At 45.8% G+C, this 18,392-nt stretch overlaps 1 protein-coding gene across 4 annotated transcripts in view; it reads right to left on the reverse strand.

Moving 5' to 3' along the window:
* Nucleotides 1–18,392, reverse strand: part of FAM207A (family with sequence similarity 207 member A) — a 49,915-nt gene continuing 31,523 nt past the window's right edge. For 3 of the 4 annotated variants that reach the window (XM_021398765.1, XM_021398766.1, XM_021398768.1), the window contains exons 3-6: nt 11,210–11,278; nt 7,238–7,391; nt 2,294–2,362; nt 1–633 (exon numbers count right to left, since the gene is read on the reverse strand). In XM_021398765.1, coding sequence (XP_021254440.1) covers nt 510–633; nt 2,294–2,362; nt 7,238–7,391; nt 11,210–11,278 — 416 coding nt within the window. In that variant the 3' untranslated portion in view covers nt 1–509. Of the gene's footprint in view, nt 2,363–7,237; nt 7,392–11,209; nt 11,279–18,392 lie in introns of all 4 variants that reach the window. The other variant, XM_021398767.1, reaches the window with a different exon arrangement.

The raw sequence follows: 18,392 nt of genomic DNA on the forward strand, positions 1-18,392 counted from the left end.
TACTGTATGAAAGTGCGTTTATTCCAAAGCTAAATTCTTCACACAAAACAATGGCTCTAAACAGCAGCATCAGTCCTTACACAGATCTACAACAGCCTTCTGGGCTCCAGGGCTTGGGGTCTCGAACATTCACACCAGAACTTCTTTTCACAGTAGTCAGCAAGGATGGGAGGGGGGGGGGAACAAAAACACTGCCTCTGGCACAATATAAGGAATTGTGCCACAAAAAGAGAAAAGGTATCATGACTCTTCACAGGAAGCTTGGTGTGTGTGCAGAGATCTCACAGAACACCCTGCTCTCTGCAGGCTGTTTGCCAAGGAGCAGCCGCCACCGTCAGGATGGAACTGCGTTATTCCTGTAGACCAAAAACAGGACTGTTGGGTTGAATAATATGCTGGACTGTTTCCAAGGACTGAAGTGGCTGAGAGGTCATGTTCATGATGTGCTTGTTTGTGGCCTGGAGCCCCTGCACCAGCTTCATTGTGCACACTTGGTCCTAGCTGATGCCCTAGAGGGGTTTGCCTTCTTCCTGCCTTAGCCTCTTGGAGACATGCTCACTGATGACCAAGAGGGGGTTGGCTTTGTACCTGGGATTTGCGATGACCTCATGAAACTGGGCCACTTCCTCCTCTCTGAGGAGAGAAAAAAAGACCACACTCAATTGGTTAATGCAAAAGAAACTGAGCAGATAAGAAAAAAGCTCACAAAGCAACAGACTTCTGTACCAACAGGATTATCTTCAGTGTAAACCTCAGAAAGAAATAGTGCAAGAAATTGACCTAATTTACCCAAGGGCAATGCTCAAATTGCTGCCAGATCTGTGGGAGCCAGCAGATTGATCTCATGCCACAGACAGAAACAATCATGTCAGTGTCAACTATCAGTTTGACATTTTTTAGAGCCTTCCCCACTAAAACAAGAAAGAGACCGTGGGTATTTGGTAAATGCACTCACAATGAAGACTCCTTCAGATCACACAAGCACAAATGCAGATTCTGCACTTGCAAGCTCATCTACTGACTACTGTTTATTGCTCAAACATAGAGGCTTCCTATGTGCAACACTAGTTAGACACCATGGTAGGGGCATGACAGAATTACCTCTGTATACTTGCTTACAGCTGGTTGCTGTGGAAATCTTCTCTCAAAAAACAAGCAAGCAGGGAGAAACAAGAACAGAGGGCAAGGTGTAAAAATAAAAAAAAGTGAGCTTTCATGTAAGTCACCTCCATCGTGGTCTCTCCATCTCACTCAGACTCCTCAGCTCTCCATACCTCTGCCAGACACACATTTCCTTCCTTCCATGTTGTAGATCAGATCAGCTGAGCACTCCCCTGCTTGCAGCAGGCAGCTAGTTCCCTCCCTACTACAGCTCTTCATAGGACAGAGACACCCCAGAAGCAGTGATTACAGAAAGCAAACACTGCCCAGTCACAGAGCCTAGCTCCAGGAGACTTGCACTGAGGGCAAATGAAGTTCCTGATGCCTTGTGGTAGTATAAAATATCCAACAGATTATACAAAGGAACAAGGAGTTGCTAGACTCTTAGTGAAACTCCAAGAATTATTCACAAGTACATATAGCGTTTCACTTTATAAGAAAAGGTTTGGCAGATGCCAGTGCACAGCTGTCCCCATAAAGGATGCAAGGCTTAAAAGTTAGCAACCCAAAGGTACTTCAGCAGAGTGGCTGTAGCACCTCATGCTATGCACAGATTGAAGAGATCCTCACCTACACAACCTGAAGGCTTTCCAGAAGGGTATCAGCTAGAGCTGCATGGGCCAGTGTCTTAGGAGACTGAGACACAGCTGAGTGCTGCAATTCCAAATCAGCAAGCTGAGACAGAGGGCACGCCAGCCTGGCTGTGCACACTCACTTGGCTTAAACCAAGCAGGAATGGTTGGTGTGGGTTTGTTCTGAAACCCCAGAGATCAAACAAGGGGGCCAAAGCTAGGGTTCTTTTCAGTGAGACAGGAAAAGCGAACTCTTTAAGGAGCAAGTGCTGCTTCCCGTGCTCTCTTAAATGTTACATGAGACAGAAGTAAAAGTGGACTGAGTCCGGCAGGATTCTGAACAGGACACCTGCAATATCCTGCATCAAGGGAACAGGCTGCACATTGAGGTTGTGTGATCTTCATCCTTGGCGACAGTGAAAAGCCAGCTGGGCAATTGGCTCCAGGTGACCCTGCCTGAGCAGAGGGGTGGACCAGATGACCTCCAGAAGTCCTTATCAACCCCAACCATTCTATGATTTTGAGCAAGAACACTGGACATCTGATAACCAGGAACCTACAAGAGCCTGTGTTTCTGAGCTTGTTTCATCATACAGAAGTCCGCTGGTTCTGCCTTTGCTTTAACATGCCTGCAGAGAGAAGAAACAAATCAAATGTTAAGCATTACAGAGGAGAGGTAATTTAGCAATTGCTGTTGAGATGGAAAGAGTCCAGTGACTCTTCACCTGCCTTCTCAGAAAGTATAGGTAATTGTCCTGAAATGCAATTATTTCCATAACCAGACTGTAATGGAGATGCAGACTCCTTCCATCACACACTGATGACAACTCTGGAGTCATAACCAAATGGGCAGGAGGTAAATGCACTATCTATATACATAAAAATCATATAATTTAGTCCTAGAACTGGTCTTCAGCTGATCATGCTTGAATCATCTGCTGCTTATCCCTAACTTCTAGGTCAAACCTATACCGCTGCTTAGAGAAAAGGTCCCACTGAACTTCCCCACTGGCCATGTGTCACCCCTGCATATCTCATGTTCCTTGGTAACACTGCAGAGCTTCAGCATTTGCTTGTGTCATTTACAGGCACTGAAAGGGAGGTGCCAGTCCTGCTGCAGGACTGTCAGTATATAAGACTGCACTTATATTTTAAAAATGGTAGCATTCCTTCCTCCTTGTGAACACACATCCTCACCAAAGGTTTGTGAGTGCAAGTTAGCTTCCGTGTGCAGCTAAGGCACAGCAGCACGCACAGATATGCATTCTCTGCACCCATTTCCTATTGCTGAGCAAAATCTGGGGAGACCGGAGGCATAATCCCATCCAGCTCAGGCACTGAAAACACATGATGCCTAATGCCAAGCAGCAACAGGAATCTACAACAAAGCCAAGGGACATGCAGGAAGTGCAGTGGCTGCTTTTGGGACTTGAAGTGCCCAAGAAAGGAAAATTATTGGAAAACTTGACAGCAGGAAATAAAGCCACTGAACTAGAACAGCAATGGCATGGTGGCAGCTGGTGGATAAAGCTTCTGCATGAAGAAGCCCTGAGTTCAGAGAAGAGTAAGACTTTGGATGAGAAGGACTGCTCCACCTGAAGGTGAATACTAGTAAAGGACAGCAACAAGGCATTGATTGCTTCAATATCAGTGCCTACAGCTGCTTCTGTGAAAGGATTCCGTGACATGGAGCCTTGGGTAACACAGAAAAACTAAGCAAAAAGGCAGGAGCCTGAACTCCCACTAAACCTATGCACTAGGCTCCCAGCACAGACAGAGCAGGACTGCATTACACTACCTCCTTCTGAGAGTGGGAAAAAAAACCTTCTATTTTCCTCTCTGACCCTGAATCCTTTTATTCTTCCATTCTCCCTTTTCTCTTTCCCATCTGCCCCACGTCCTTCCACCCTACACAGTTTCATGACCTTTCTTCACTTGATCACCTCTTACTCCTCCTCCTCATCTCTCCCTCTGCCTATCCTGGACCATTTTATTTTTCCTCAAGAGCATCCTGGTGGACACAAGCTGCTGAAGGATGCTTTCCTGCTATCTGGTTCCCCTCCAGCCCAGGATACTGCCAAAGCTCCCCACCAAACCAGACACACCCCAAGGCGGATGTACGTCAGCCAGCACTCAGCCCACATCAGGACCAGGACCCAGGCAATCAATGTCCGCACACTGCTCACATACTTGCAAGGCCCTTTTGAGGTCACCCCAGTACTGCATTATACAACAGATCCGACAGCAGATGAGGAACAGCAATCAGCAAGAACAAATAGCAACAGAGTTTGAGCAGCTCCCATCATGCTGCTGCATCCAGTCGTATAGCAAGATAGAGACAGAACAGGAAGTATCTGCTTTCTTTGCATTCATTAACCACTTGGCATGGGGATGGCTTCCTGGTCACCGTCCTGGCTTGCCTGAATTGCTCATGGCAGCACAGAGAAAGCTCTTCACAAGTTGGACAGCAATGCATGCTCACCAGAGCAGCGGCTTTTGCAGCCTCTAGGGCTGCTTCAGCGTGCGCCAGCCCATTTTTGCCTTTAGCCACAACACTGCTTTAAATGGTTCCATGCTATTAAGGCTTTTCAGCGTTACTCAATGGCTCTGCCCCACTGGTCTGACATGCCTGAAAGGTTGCTGCCTTACTTTCCCACACCAAGCCACCAACATGCTGCCTGCTCACTGGGCTTGTGAATGGTAGTCCTGCTTCATTACACTTCATTGCCTTCATCCATTCTAAAACCAAATAAAACCTCTCTGTAATGCTCTCTTACCCAGCAGGAGATCAAAGTCCTGGAGAATCTCATATTTTATTCATAACACTAACAAACCATCCCAGTATTACCCTTCAGTTATGTAATGATTCAAACCCTATGAAAGCTTCCTCTGACTATCTCAAACACTTCAGCGTACACATCCTCATGCAGTACAGCAAGCGCACTGCATCCATGGCAGAAGAACATTGTAGCTCCTCCATGCCACAACTGAGGGAGACTGCCTTTTGGCTAACGAATCACAGGCCATCTGGGTGACACCAGTTTGTGCTAAGCTCCCACATCTGCTGCATCACCTGCAAATGGTGCTGACCAATCTCAAAATTCTCAGCCAGAGCAGGGCTTCTCCACCCTAGCATACTGCTGGGCTTTCCAGATATCAGAGCCTTGCAGCACAAGCTCAGGCTTCCAGCAAGAGAGAGAAGCTGCTACGTTCCCACAGAAGGATGTGGATTTGTAGAGAGGCAGAGCCGACAGCACTTCTCTGAGGATGTCTTTCTGCAGATGTGTGCAAGACCACCAAAATCTTCCACATGCCCTTTGCCATAAAATGTATTATAGAACAGAGGAGGGATTGTAGTGAGTCAGCAGAAAGGACCATTTTGGCCAGTATTCTGCCTTGAAGCAGCCTGCAGCAGATGGTCATAGAGGGGCAAGAACAAGGAAGGTGTATGGCCACAACTCTGCCAGCATTTACAGCTCATGGACTTTGAGCTGGTTGCAGTTTATATACATGAAGCAACCCTCCACAGAGCTCTCCTCACTGGCTTTGTAGGTCACACCTGAACCAGCAGCCACAATATCCCACAGCAAGGAGCAGTGCAGCACAGAAAGCTCCCTGTTTGCACTGAATCTGCAACTTGCTAACTTTTTCTGATGTCCCTTATGTCTCACAATGGAGATGAACTACTTCCTAACTACATTACACTTAATATAGACTACTATATTCCCAAGCCTCTTTGTCTCCAACTCCCATCGAGGCTGAGGACTCCTCATCTCACTAAGTGATCCCCTGTGCAGAAGCTGGGCCAGATCCTTCACAATCTTCCTTTATAGTTCTACTCTATCTTTGGAGGTGGTCCACAATTGCAATCTGCACTGACACTGTATTTCTACTGGGGAAAGCAATGCCCAAAAGAAGCAGTCAGCCTGTTCTCTCTCCCCCTGTACATGCTTTCTGCAAACCACCCCCCCAGACAACCATTACTTATCCTCCAAGATGGACAACAAGGAGGGAGAACCGCTCCTGAACACAACCTGGAGTCAGATGTCACATAAGCTTGACACATGATTGCAGAAATAGGGCAAAACCATCTGTTTCTGCTCAGCTAAAGCTTTGGTCCAGCACCCCACTCAACCAATTCCCAGTCCTTTGCAGTACTCAGTGTGTACTTTTGCTGCTCATTCCCACCAAGAGGGCAGACCAACTGAACAGCCAGATTAAAAAAAAAAAGTTATTCGAAGAATTAAGAGCCAAGTTCAGAAAGAAATATTTTCTCAGGCTTAGATACAAGATATGTAGTTGCTGTTTGTTTGAAGGATGACTTTCCAGAAAAACAGCAAACTGCCAACACAGTCATGCTGGGCATTCCACCTAGGTCAGAGTTTCTTTCTGGGACACCCCATAACTCACATGGGGTTTCATGGAAGTTTCAGCCTTGATCTTCAACCAAAGAAAAGGGTGCTCTGCCAGGCAGCCTTATACTTGGCTATGCTCTAATCCAAATGCTTGCTTAATATGATTAAAATAAGTTCGCGGTTCCAACCCCTACTGAGTAAGTGGAGGTGTGAGCATTCGTTCACCACACAGAGCTCTTTTATTCTGCACTGGGAGATACAAAAGCATCTGCAGCACCGACTAAGCAGCCAGGCAGAGTGCTGCACTGAAAAGGAGAAAACACAAGGGCAATCAGAACACACCCTAAGGTTGGCTAGGATGGATGAAGCATGAGTGTCAGAGGATCAGAAATAGCTCTTCTCTTTCAGTACAATAAAGGGAAAAGAAAATCCGTCTTGTACTCTCATCCAAAATCATGTTCCAAGCCAGCAGATTAAACAGAGAGTTTGGCTGGAGAGTAAATCTCTGCTCAAAGGGCTTGAACTGCTTTGGGAGGAAGCCTGCATCATGGTCAGCAGCTCATGCAAGAAGAGAGCATACAATCCTAGCAGGCAGTACTGTGCTTTGAATCCCAGCTCTCCAGATCTGCTCCCTTCTGTCACACCACAGTTGGGTTGATGGCTTTCCCAGATTCACCTCATATTTGCTACTTGCAAAACAAGAATTAGTCCCCTTTGAATACTACAGACATAGCCTCCTAGAAAATAAGATTTCTCTTACTGCAGCGAACACCATTTGCTGAAAATGACGAGAACAACCTTCATTATTAAACACATCTCAAGTGCAGATTCACAGGTGAGTGCAGCAGCATCACACTCCGGACACTTGTGTATCAGTCCTACCACTCAGAACATCCAGTCTCTCCCAGTCTGTCTCATACCACATCTCCTCTAAGCAATACAGTTCTCGTAAATGTGGATTCAGAGGGCACATTTAAGCCTCTTGCAAGAGTAACACAGAAAACAGGGAAATGTAGTTGAGAATGAGGTCCTGTTCGCTTAACTGTGGGCCCCAAGCCTGTATTGCCTGCAGCTACAAGCTGAGCTGAACGATGCTTTAACCGGCAGGAAGAAGGGAAATAACACAGCCCATTACTAGGAGACGCGTACCTCTTGGATGGCTTCCTGCCCTTGATTCCTGCGGCCAGATCAGAGAGTTCAGGCAGGGCTTCCATCAGTGGCTGCATGTCTCCCACAACAGGTGTTGCCTTTCGCTTTGCTTCAGCTTTTTGCTTCTGCTTGGCTAGCTTCACACTTGCTATTTCTGAATGAGAAACAAGACTTTATTTGGGTAAGTAGAAGTGTTTTTCAAACAACGATCTCCTAGTAGATGCATACTGTAGACAAAGGAGATGAACTTAATTTCAGCTTTTCACTCAGAATTGGACAAGTCAGTAGGAGCTGGGAACAGAAAGCCGCAGGCTGCTGTGCAGTCTGAGACTCTCTGGTGCAGAAATGCAGCTGCTCAAGCCTTATGGAACCAGAAGCCCCAGCAGAACACATTCTCCTCCACATCAGCCCACAGAAGCCTAGCTGGATGCCCCCATCTGTCTCAGACATCCCTTGACAGTGCCACCAAACCAGTCCAGCAGCATGTGCAAGCACCCCTTTCTCCTGCCAGGTGGGCCTGGAAACCTGCAGCACTGCCTTGAAATTCAAGCAGTTGGCATGGGGTAGGACACAACAGGGAATCCTGTTTCCTTCACATGCACCCAAGGGAGGCTGCAGTGCTCAAAGGAGGCTGCAGCACCCAAGGCCTCTGCTTATCACAACATCACAGAATTGGACGGGTTGGAGCACAGCAACAGCAGCTGCACAGCCAAGAGCACTGAGACAGGAAGGCTACGGGCTTCCAACACAAGGCCACAGAAGCAGGACTAAATCTGCAGTATTTTTGGTGGAAACATGAAAGCAGTCTACAGAGCACAGGCAAGATGCCACCTGGGATTCTGAGTCTAACCCAGCTACTCACATTCAAGAAAGGTGAACTGAAACTTACTGGCTAGCTGCTTGCTCCTTTATTATTTTCATCTTGTTCACCCCCTAACTAAGCTGTTTCAGTCAAAGAGCAACGGTTTCTGATAAACTGTAATATTTGCTGTACATGGATGTTTTTGACAGATCTGGATTGTAAATGCCCCTCCTCACAGCAATCCCTGCCAAGAACACAGCTTTCCATTCTGCATCACTTCTTCTTTTGGTCTGGCTTTATGAAGCTGACTACTTCAGTGCTTTCATAAGCAGTATGTGTTCAAAATTTTCAGACACCTGATTCTGCAAACATCCCAAATTCTTTTCTTATGAAGTCTCTGTTGTCTGAGGAGCCATACGATGTATGTATTTTGAAATGTGCGTTCTTCTAATGTTTGAATCATTTGCATATTTTTTTCTTCCTTCTCTAGTCTCTCCTACAATGATTTATTGGAACTGAAGAAGTCTCCAAGTTTTGCATTTGCACTACTGGGCTGACCTTTAGTTCTCAGGGTCTTGGCATGCGGTGTCAAGAAAACAGTCCTGGGATAAGAAAAAAACAACAAACTCTTGGGAATATTTAGGAAAGCACAGATTTAATGGTAATAACTATCTTCTCAGACAGAAGTAGTTTGACCTGAAATTCTCTGTCTTGGTGTCCTCCCTAAGAAAAGCCCACACATTTTATTTGTTTTCCATTTGGTTTGTAGCTTTAGAGTCATGAAAGGAGAAAAGAGGCCATTGCAGGGCCAAAGCAACATACCTAATTGTTATGGTTTTGTGATTTTTTGTTGTCGGTATTCCACATCATTACATCATGTAAGGTACGGGCAGTTAAAGAGTTAATTCCCCGGTTACTGTAAACTGCCTTTTTTGGTGTGGCCCTCTGAGGGGGAGGGGAGGAGGTGCACTCCCCAGGGGTCTTTGCGGGAGAGGGGGTGGGGAAGCCACGTGGGAGACGCGGGGTCGGTTCTTCCCAGCCTGGCGGAGAAAGCACGTGGTCCTCCTGCATTTTACTGTGTAAGATTTTCAGCCTGTAAACCCTCTATCATAATTCTACTAGCCTCATTTTGATATATTTAGTAAAATTAGTTGTTCCTCCTCAGATCGGTGCCGCTGTTTTTGTGTTAGATCCGTCTACGGGTCCCCCTCTTCCCAGGTTGCGGCTCCGCGGCTTCTCTGCCGCTTTAGCCGCCGGACCGCCCGGGGGCTGGCTCTTATCGCCGGCGATTTTTTTTTTTCTTTCCTTCCTCCTTTCTCGTTTTTTTTTCTTTTGGGCCTGTCCCCCCTTGTCACGGACGCAGATCCTTAGACAATCCCGTGACACTAATCTTGAGTAAAACTGATGCTATGAAGGCATATATACAAGAAGGAGTGATTAAAAAGAGCATAGGAAGCCTGCTCCTAGGCTTTCATCTCCAAAGCAACTGAACCAGGCTATAGGAGCAGTGCTGTCACCTACCTCCAGGAGCACGTCCTCTTTCTTACATAAGACATACATGAGTCCCATGTAGTCCTTTCACTGTTGATCCTGTATCATAGAAAGCTGCTGAGTGCTTATCTTCCCCTACAGCTTCTGGTACCAGTCATGGTTAGACACAGGATACCTGTCCAGGAAGATCTCAATTGTGCTCCAGCAATCCCTTCCAATGTTCCCTTGACAGTATCAGATACACAGACAAGGAAAGATCTTTACGAGCACTGAATCTGCAAGTTCCAGGCCAGCTGTAAGGACTACAAGAGATATGTTTTTCTGCTCAACAGGGATACTGACTGCAGATGTCAATAGAATCTGGAAGTTGTTGTCTGATCATAATGAAGTTTCCTTAGCACTCATGGTTGTAAATTACCAGCCAGAAATACCTTCACTGTGACTTGTGCAATCACAGGTTGATGGACTTGAGCTCAAAGTGCAGAGAGAGCTCAGGAGCAGAGAGCATATGGTGCAACAGAAAGCCACATTTGCTCAACACCCAACACAATCTGCCAGCAATTCTGTTGGGCAGAAAGGTGCTAGTGGAAAACACAGTCTCAAGAACAACTCCAGGTGGCACAAGGAATCCCTCTGCCACTCCCCATGCCACAGTAGTATCTCAGAAGCTGACGCAGACAGGCTGCTTCTGCTGACAGTGCAGAGACGCTAGCCAAAGAGGGGATGATGTTCCCTGCTCCACGAGTAGAGCAACAGCAAGCCTCTCATACATCTCTGGAAGGGTCCCTATACAAGACCACCTCTGACTGCCTTGCAGGATGAGGTTCCTTGACTCTTGGCTCCCACTGGCACCTGCAAGTGAGTCCCACTCAGAGCTGCACAGAGAAAGAAAGACCTGACCTTTACACTTTAAAGATTATTCAGGTCATTAGGCACATTGCAGACAACTAATTGGAAGCAGCGCATCTTGCCATACCACAGCTGGAAGTTTTCCCATGCTGAGATATCTGAAGCAAAAATACAGACACACTTCCCACAGCAAACAGGAACATTTCTGCCATGGGCTGGGCTTGTTGGGCTCTTATTTCACAGCCTCTAGAAAGCCAAGTCAGTCTGGTGGGTAAGGTTCACTGAGGCACGTGGGGCAGCAACACAGCCAGCAGCATCCAGAGACATCCCCTATAGAAAAGCAGAAGGCCCCACTACAGAGCTTTACCACTTTTCTCAGAGGCCTGGGACTAGCTGGTGGGGCTCAACTCCAGGCTGTCCTACATCTACAGGATGCCATCGAGCTCACGCTGTGACTGTACAGCTGGTCATAACTCTACAGAAGCTTGAAAAGGTACAAAGAAACCTGCTAGAACTAGACTGGCACGATGTCTTTCCTGGATAAATGAAGATTTTTAAGTAGTCACATGGCATGTGGAGGAATAAGAAAAACAGTTTTGGGTAAAGACTCAATCTTAGTGCTAAATACCCTCTGTAAGGAGAAACAACATCTGGGACTTTTTTCCCACTTGCTGCGGGGCAAACTTGAAGGTTTCTGAGAAGCATTCAGCCTCCCGGGCCCCAGCCTTTGTCCTGCCACAGCCCAACACCTTCATCCACATCCTGTGTACAGAAGAATCCAGCAGTCATCCTCTGAGATGCCCCCATACAGCTGCGCTTTGGGTACTTACTCTGTAGCCATCTCTCTTTCCTCAGCTTCATTTTTTCTTTTTTCGATAGAAGTGTTTTTTCTTCCAAATCTAGTGGAAAAAAAAAGAGACATGAGTGAGATGGGGACTGGTTCTGCACACCAGCTCTCTGCTGGACTCATCACAAAGACAGACCAGCAGAAGCAGCAGCACGGGCCCTGTTTCCCCAGGCCAGCTAGTTATCTTTGAGAAAGGCTTTTCAACGGAACTCTGCCTCCTGTTGTCTGCATTCCCACAGTAACCAGGCCTGAGCAGCTGGCATCTCCTTCTGAAAGCTGGCCATGACTGCTGATCACTCCCCAGGCATTCACACAGTGAGACAAGTTGCCACAGATCTCAGTTAGGCTTTATTTCCTTGTTGAGGCTGCATGAGCAACAGATTGCCAAACCAAGTTAAATCTAATAAACCAGTGAGGACTGACTTGGAGGGCCTACAGTTTCTAGAAGTGGAAGCAAAAAAGCAAGTTTCAATCTGAAAATATGCAGATCGATATAGCCAGGAAGATGAGTAACAGACTGTGGGCATGAGAGGACAGAAGGAATGGCCTCCTGACATGGCTACCGTGAGCAACAGACCTGTCCTCAACATCTGCCCAGTCAGCATGTGGCAGGCAGCGGGAAGACTGGGAATGGTCTGAAAAACACAGGGTCTCTGGCTCAGAAAAAGGCTAACATCCATTCCATACTAATTTCAGTATTCTGAAAACAGCTGTTGCTCACTGATTTTCAAAACCAAGGGAAAAAAGAAGTCAAAAGTTTTTACTGGAGATGCATTGCAGATACTATAAAGTTTTATCTTATCTTTAGTGTTTAAAAAGAAAGGTTTGGTCAACTTTTCCTGAAACATCTTGTAAATACTGCTACAGGAATGCTAATAGAGGAATAAGCTCCCCAAACACTACTTCTCTCAACTCTGACTATTCTCAAGCCTGAAATGGAAAAAAAAAATACCCTTCAAAAATTCAAAGAAATTGGATAAATTCAATAGAACTCAGAAAACATTTCACTGAAGATTTTTCTGAAGCTTCAAATCTTGCAGGATGATTTGAACAAAGGCTGGATCACCATTTAACAATCTCAATGCGGGAAGATCAGAAGAAGCCTGATGGGGTGGGGAGACCATTTCAGAAGGGTAACAAAGTTCAGCTTGTGTTTCCAAAGGACACGGCAAATCCAACTGTTGCTTTCATTGCCTCTTGTCCCAGAGGAGTACGTTACTGCAATTTATGTACCTAAGAACTAAGAACTAAAACCATACCTAGAAGTGATCAGCTATTTACAAAGCTCATCTACTCATTTAAAGAGTAAATTCCATAAATTCATTTCCTGAGGCATCAAAGTAGATGCTAAAACAACTGACTTCATAAGCTGCCATCAGCTGCCTCCTACCCTGTGATTTACCGGGCTCTGGGACTCCTTTGCATCTCCCCTTCCCACTAAGTTGTCTAAACTTTGGGGCTGCAGCCCCCGGCCCCTCTGCAGCCAAAGGACAGCTTAGTGCCAGCATCCTGCTGCTTGCCTTCCCTGAAGGCTACTTGCGTTCAGGCACCTGGCTTCTGCTCCAGCCAGGATTAATGCTGGGCATAGCAGCAGAGATCCAGGCCATGATGCGCACGTAGCACCTGTCTCCTGCTGTAGCTGCATATCCACCACAGACAACATCCTGCTATCCCCGAACCACCACTCCAAATCCCTATGATTTCACTGCCAAGGAAGCAAGGACAGATCAAGGAGGTCAAAACATGAATAGCAAAACTGCATCCCAGCAGTGCGCAAGCAGCTGCTGGGACTAGAAGCTTCTCCCAGTGTTCTGGGCAGACCCTGGCTGTTTGAGTGCTGGCAGCTTTCAAAAGCAGCGGTGCTGTAGAGATTTATTCCCTTGTCTGAAAACATGCTCATTACTTCATTAGAAAAACAGTGCCAAGTGGGATTTGTTAATGAAAAAAATTTCAGCCAGCTGGCCAATTCTAGTAATAACATCAATTCTGATATTTATTTTTTCTCCCTTTACAGCAACAGAACATTTAAGGAAACACAAAAGCTGTTTTCTTGGCAAGAGCCCAAGCTCTCCACCAGTAAGGACAAGATCCGAGTGTCTGCAGCAGCAGCTCTGTGGGGTAGTGCAGGGATGGGCAGCAGTGCTGCACAGCCTCAGGACTTTGTGGCTCTCTGGCTGGAAAGGGCTGCCTGTAATCACTACCAGGGTTCCAGCCTCCCTTGTGCCACAAGGCATGCAGCTCCAACCTGAGAAAGTGACAGGAACAAGGCCAGCTCATATCAGTCAACCCCAGGGAGGGCACTCCTCTTCCAATTGTGTGCAGGGCATGGAGCAGCTAATCTGCACCAAGCCCAGTGCCATGCACAAACAGCACTGCATATTACACTCATTTTCATTCTGTGCATCCCTCCTTACCCATCTCACCCATCAGAAGGGTTTTTTTTTTTGTTGTTGTTGTTTTTGCTGTTGGAAGTTGCCAAGTTGTGTTTGGCAAATTCCAGTTACAACACGAAGTGCCAAAGCTGGTGGAAACTCACTGGAGAGCTGCTCCGACACAGGAGGCAGCATTTGGTTAGTTAATTAAAACTGCAGGCTGTCCCCAGGTAGTCTTTATTTTTATTTAGATTGCAAGCACCTCTGAGATCAAAGTCAGACTGCACATCCATTTTAATTATTTTTCCATTAAATCAGAAGGTCTCAGGCCCCCCTCTCCCTCCAGCCCATTCTACACGTAATTTAACAAGTGCTGCCTTTGAAACTTTGTTCACAGGAAAAAAGGCAAAGCCACCTACCTAAGCTAAGTTTACACACTGTAAAGTTGATAATTATTCCTTTTAGTGAGGATATGTTTTTCTTCCCTCTGATCAGTACAAAACACCTTAAATACAATCAGATCAAAAAATAGCAACATCTTTTTGCCTACTACAAGTGTTTGATACTATTCCTGGCAACTCCCAAGATTCTGCCTGCATGTCACAGTTACTTCCACAAAACTTCACTTCTAAACAGTTATGGCTTGGGTTTCTTGTTTTTTTTTTTGTTTGTTTGTTTGTTTGGTTTTTTTGTGTTTTTTTTTGTTTGGTTGGTTGGGTTTTTTTTGTTTGTTTTTTTTTTGGAAGGATGGCTATCACAGTCGTTACACTAAAAATATATACATCTCTTATCCTTAAAATACCCAAGTTATCATTTCTAGGCATTCAGAAACAAGTCTAGCATAGGTATGAGACTGGGCTAAAGACTTCCACCAGGGTCTCACTTTGGACAGCACAATGAAGAATGTGAAAACATGACCTTTGCAGGCATTTTTAAACAGTTCCAGGAAATCACACTGCTTCAGGGACTCAGTTGTGAGCAGAAATATCAGACATAAAACTGCACCTGTGCTACACCACACTACAACAGAGTTCTGCAACACTGGCACCTGTTCCCTCCTCACAAAGCTGCAGTGAAGCACCCTTCTGGTAAGAGCTATTAAAAAATAGCACATAGCATTATGCAGTATTCCCAGAACTCAGGTGATAAGTAACAGTGAAGCTGTTGCTGCTCAGAACATAATATTTTGGCAAATATTTTAGGTACAGTATAAATGCAAGTTAATCAACAACAGATGTGTTAATTTCAGCCCCAGCTGCTCAACAGCAGCAAAAATGAGCATATGCCTACAGCAGCAGAATAAGTCCACTGATGAAATTCAAAGTTTCCTTCCAAATGCAGAAGTCTGGGTGGATTTATTGGATGTTGGGTTTTTTCATTTGTTTGTTTAAAATTGCACAGCGTCACTTGTAAATTGTCTGCTACCCTTTTTCACTGAAAGGGCCTGGGAACTAGCAAACCACTGCTGCATTTCTCCCCAGCTCCCAGTGAAAACACAACTGCGGTGTGACCTGCCAGATGCCCATGCAGAATGCTGAAGGTGCCAGGAAGAAAGTTGGCCAAAATGTCCCCAGCAGTGAGGTGCTGGCAGTGGCAGCACTCCATGGCTGTCCTCAACCTGCACAGTGGCTGAGCTCCCAATGAGGTGACCTTGAGTTCCACTTCTCCTCCAGAACCAGGGTACGTGGGACTGGTGGGACCTAGACCTGAGGTGGAAAGGCCAGCAGTAAGGGGCTGATTTTCAGCCTCTTTGCGCCCTTACTCTTAGAGAAGCTCACAGAGACTGCTTGGTGGAGTGGTTGAGTTTTACCCAGCCCAAGTCCTGCCATCCTGAGTACACTCTGAAAACAACACTGAATAGAAGATGACAGCCCGTCATCTTCTGGGACAGGACAGCTTTCACCATGGATACAGCGTTTGCTTTTTATGTTCCAAAACAAGCTATGTCATTTCTGATTGTGTTTAATCATTACACCAGCACATGAGCTTTCCTCCTTCCCCCAGTGAAAGAGGCATCCTACTTAAAATGGGATCTGTATTCCTGATCCTTTCAGTTCCCCTAGTTATGTAAAGCAGAGTCTCCTTCCAAACTCCACTTCACACTCAAATCTGGAGGAGCAGCGTGACTCACATCCTTGCACTTATGCCATGCCTCTGTCAGGCCTGGGAAACATTCCTGGGCTGCAACCAGCTACAGCAAGGGCACAAAACCTCGCTCTGCAAAAGACTCATCTCCAGCTAGCCACACCAGAGATGGTGTCCAAGGCCAGAGCAATTCTCCTTGGGGAGGTGGCCAAAAACACACAACGTGCACAACAGTCCGCAAAAGGCAACTCTGGAGACAAACTGTCTTCCCAAGTAGCATTTTCAGCAGCCTCAGCCACTTCAGAGAAGAGAAGCAGCTGGGCTTTCTGGGCTTTCCTCATCCCCACAAAAGCCTAAGGATCAAGACTTCAAGAAGTGCAAGACTGGAGGGTGCTTCACGCAGCACCAGGGGTGCCACCATGCATTTCCTACAGGAAATGAGTCTGAATTGCTCAAGTTATTCCTTAGGAAACACGAACTAGCGCAACTCTGCCAGTGCTCAGGTTAGAAAGCTGGTGAACTTGTACACCGGAATCGAGCACTATCATAGAGACAAAACAGCTTCCTCTGCTGTAACTCAGACAATGGTGCTACACAAAGCCCTTAAGTCTTGACTCTATGTGGGGGGACACACCACTGGGAGCACTTCACTTCCCAAGGGTGCTCTCCTTCCCCATGTAACTGCGGCCAGCCCTACTACAAGCTCCTCAAAGCAGCAGCATTCAGAGCCCCTCGAGTGTGCACTCCTAGGTTGGGAAGGAGACCTGGCCCAACTGGATCTGCAGTTTGTTCCACTGTCAGGTCCCTACCTTGTCCATGGAAGCCCAGAATGTTGTTCTTCCTCCTCCTCCTCCCCTTCTGTACTCACGCTATCTGTGAAATAGCACAAGTACTAGGGGCGTGAAGCAGTCTGGGTTACACATGGTGGAAGACAGGACTCAGAGCAACCACACTACCATTTCCATCTCTGCCACAAACATTTCTGGCCTATTTATTTCTCAGGTTTTGCAAAATCTGACATTTTTTTTAAATGCAACAGAAAAAGAAAATTCTGCTCACTTCAGCAAGAAGGCTGGCAGAAATGGTTTCTAAAAAAATCCCCAGAGACCTGAGAGTTTAGGCCCTCAGCTCTTATTAGCAGCATCATCTGAAATCTGGGAAGAAAACTCTCTAACTCCAATGTGGTGTAGAAAGCAGCATTCCTTCATTCCTCGTGATGTGCATCGGGTGACCTGACAAGCAAGCACGCCCTCTCAGAGTTCAGATTCTACATTTGAACAGTTCAGACATACATATGCAGTACATTGGCATACATATTCATTCTTTTTCAAGGACTCATAGGTAAGTGCTAATGTCCCTTTGGTCATGCTCAGTGTGATCTAGGGTGGTTCAGTGTCCACCTACTTCCTCCCCATTTTCTACCATCAGCTTCATCACTGAGACCTTTGAGCCACTGCCATTCACTTTTCCCCAGTTTGGAAGATTTCCATTGCTTATTAGGCCACACTGAGCCACTTTTTAACAACAATGTATGTGGAACCCGAGGAAGATGTCCTTGCACCTTTTGAGGCAAAAGACAGAAGTATTCTATTATGTCCCCAGCACAAAATTATTGAGGAAAACAAGACTGTTCACCCACTAAAGCTGAAATTGAAAGTTTTTTTAGAACTATCACTCTTGGATTCCTTTTGCTAAACCAACATATAGGTTCTTAAACTAACATACTAATCCCTAGGCTGATTTGTTCAGCAATATCTCAGCATGCAGCCTCAAATGCCATGCTTGTAGTCATATAAATTAAAAATATCCATCTCGTTTCCCAGACTGTATGTTGGGGCACAATGAAACTTGTTTTTATACTTTCCTTGTGCAAATGTGACTGACAAATGTAGTCATGCCTTCAGCACTAGAAGGCTACAGAGAAGAGGAGGTCAGTCATAGGATGCCAAAGGAAGATGAGTACCCCAACTGATAGAACACATGTAAAAGGCCTGAGGTGAAGACAGAGAGGCTACATTGCCATTTAGAACACAGAGAAGGGCCACTGCCAGCTGCCTACCTCCTGGACCAAAGGTTTTTAACATTTGTAAAAGGGCACTACTGAGTGCCCTTGGATTTGGATTCTACTTTGGATTTACAGATTTGGAGTCTACTTTGGATTGCCAAAGCAGACTCCAGGGAGCTCACAGCAAAGCACAATCTGGGCAGTCCAACAAGACCCCATCTGCAGAGGATAAAAATTTATATTTTAACAATAAAGAAAGATCTATGCAAAGATGTACTTGTGTTGGTATTGCACGTTGGATGGGAAGTGGTGAGAGGAACAGAGAGATCAAATAAAATACAGTTTCTGTAAGAGCTTGGGCAGCTACAATTATCTGGAATGAGGTTACTCCAAGATCAAAAGTGACTCATGTTTACCAAAGCAGAATTTCTATCCTTAGGAGTTACTAAGGGAGGCAGAATAGTGAAATATCACCAAGCTTTTTGACAGTGCCTTGTAGGTTTCTATTTCAAGAAATTTCCCCCAAAATATAATTTCCATTCCTGCTAGCAAGATTACATTTATCTATATTTTCCTTTGAGAAATTTGAGGAACTAGTAGTTCAATACCTTCTGCGGTATTAGATCATGTAAGATCTCAATCTGATGCTACTGCAATTTATGCAAAATATAAGCATTAATTTGCCTTAATTTTCTTATCTTTTA

The sequence above is a fragment of the Numida meleagris genome, chromosome 5 (assembly GCF_002078875.1).
Source record: "Numida meleagris isolate 19003 breed g44 Domestic line chromosome 5, NumMel1.0, whole genome shotgun sequence".
In the NCBI taxonomy this organism is placed as follows: domain Eukaryota; kingdom Metazoa; phylum Chordata; class Aves; order Galliformes; family Numididae; genus Numida; species Numida meleagris.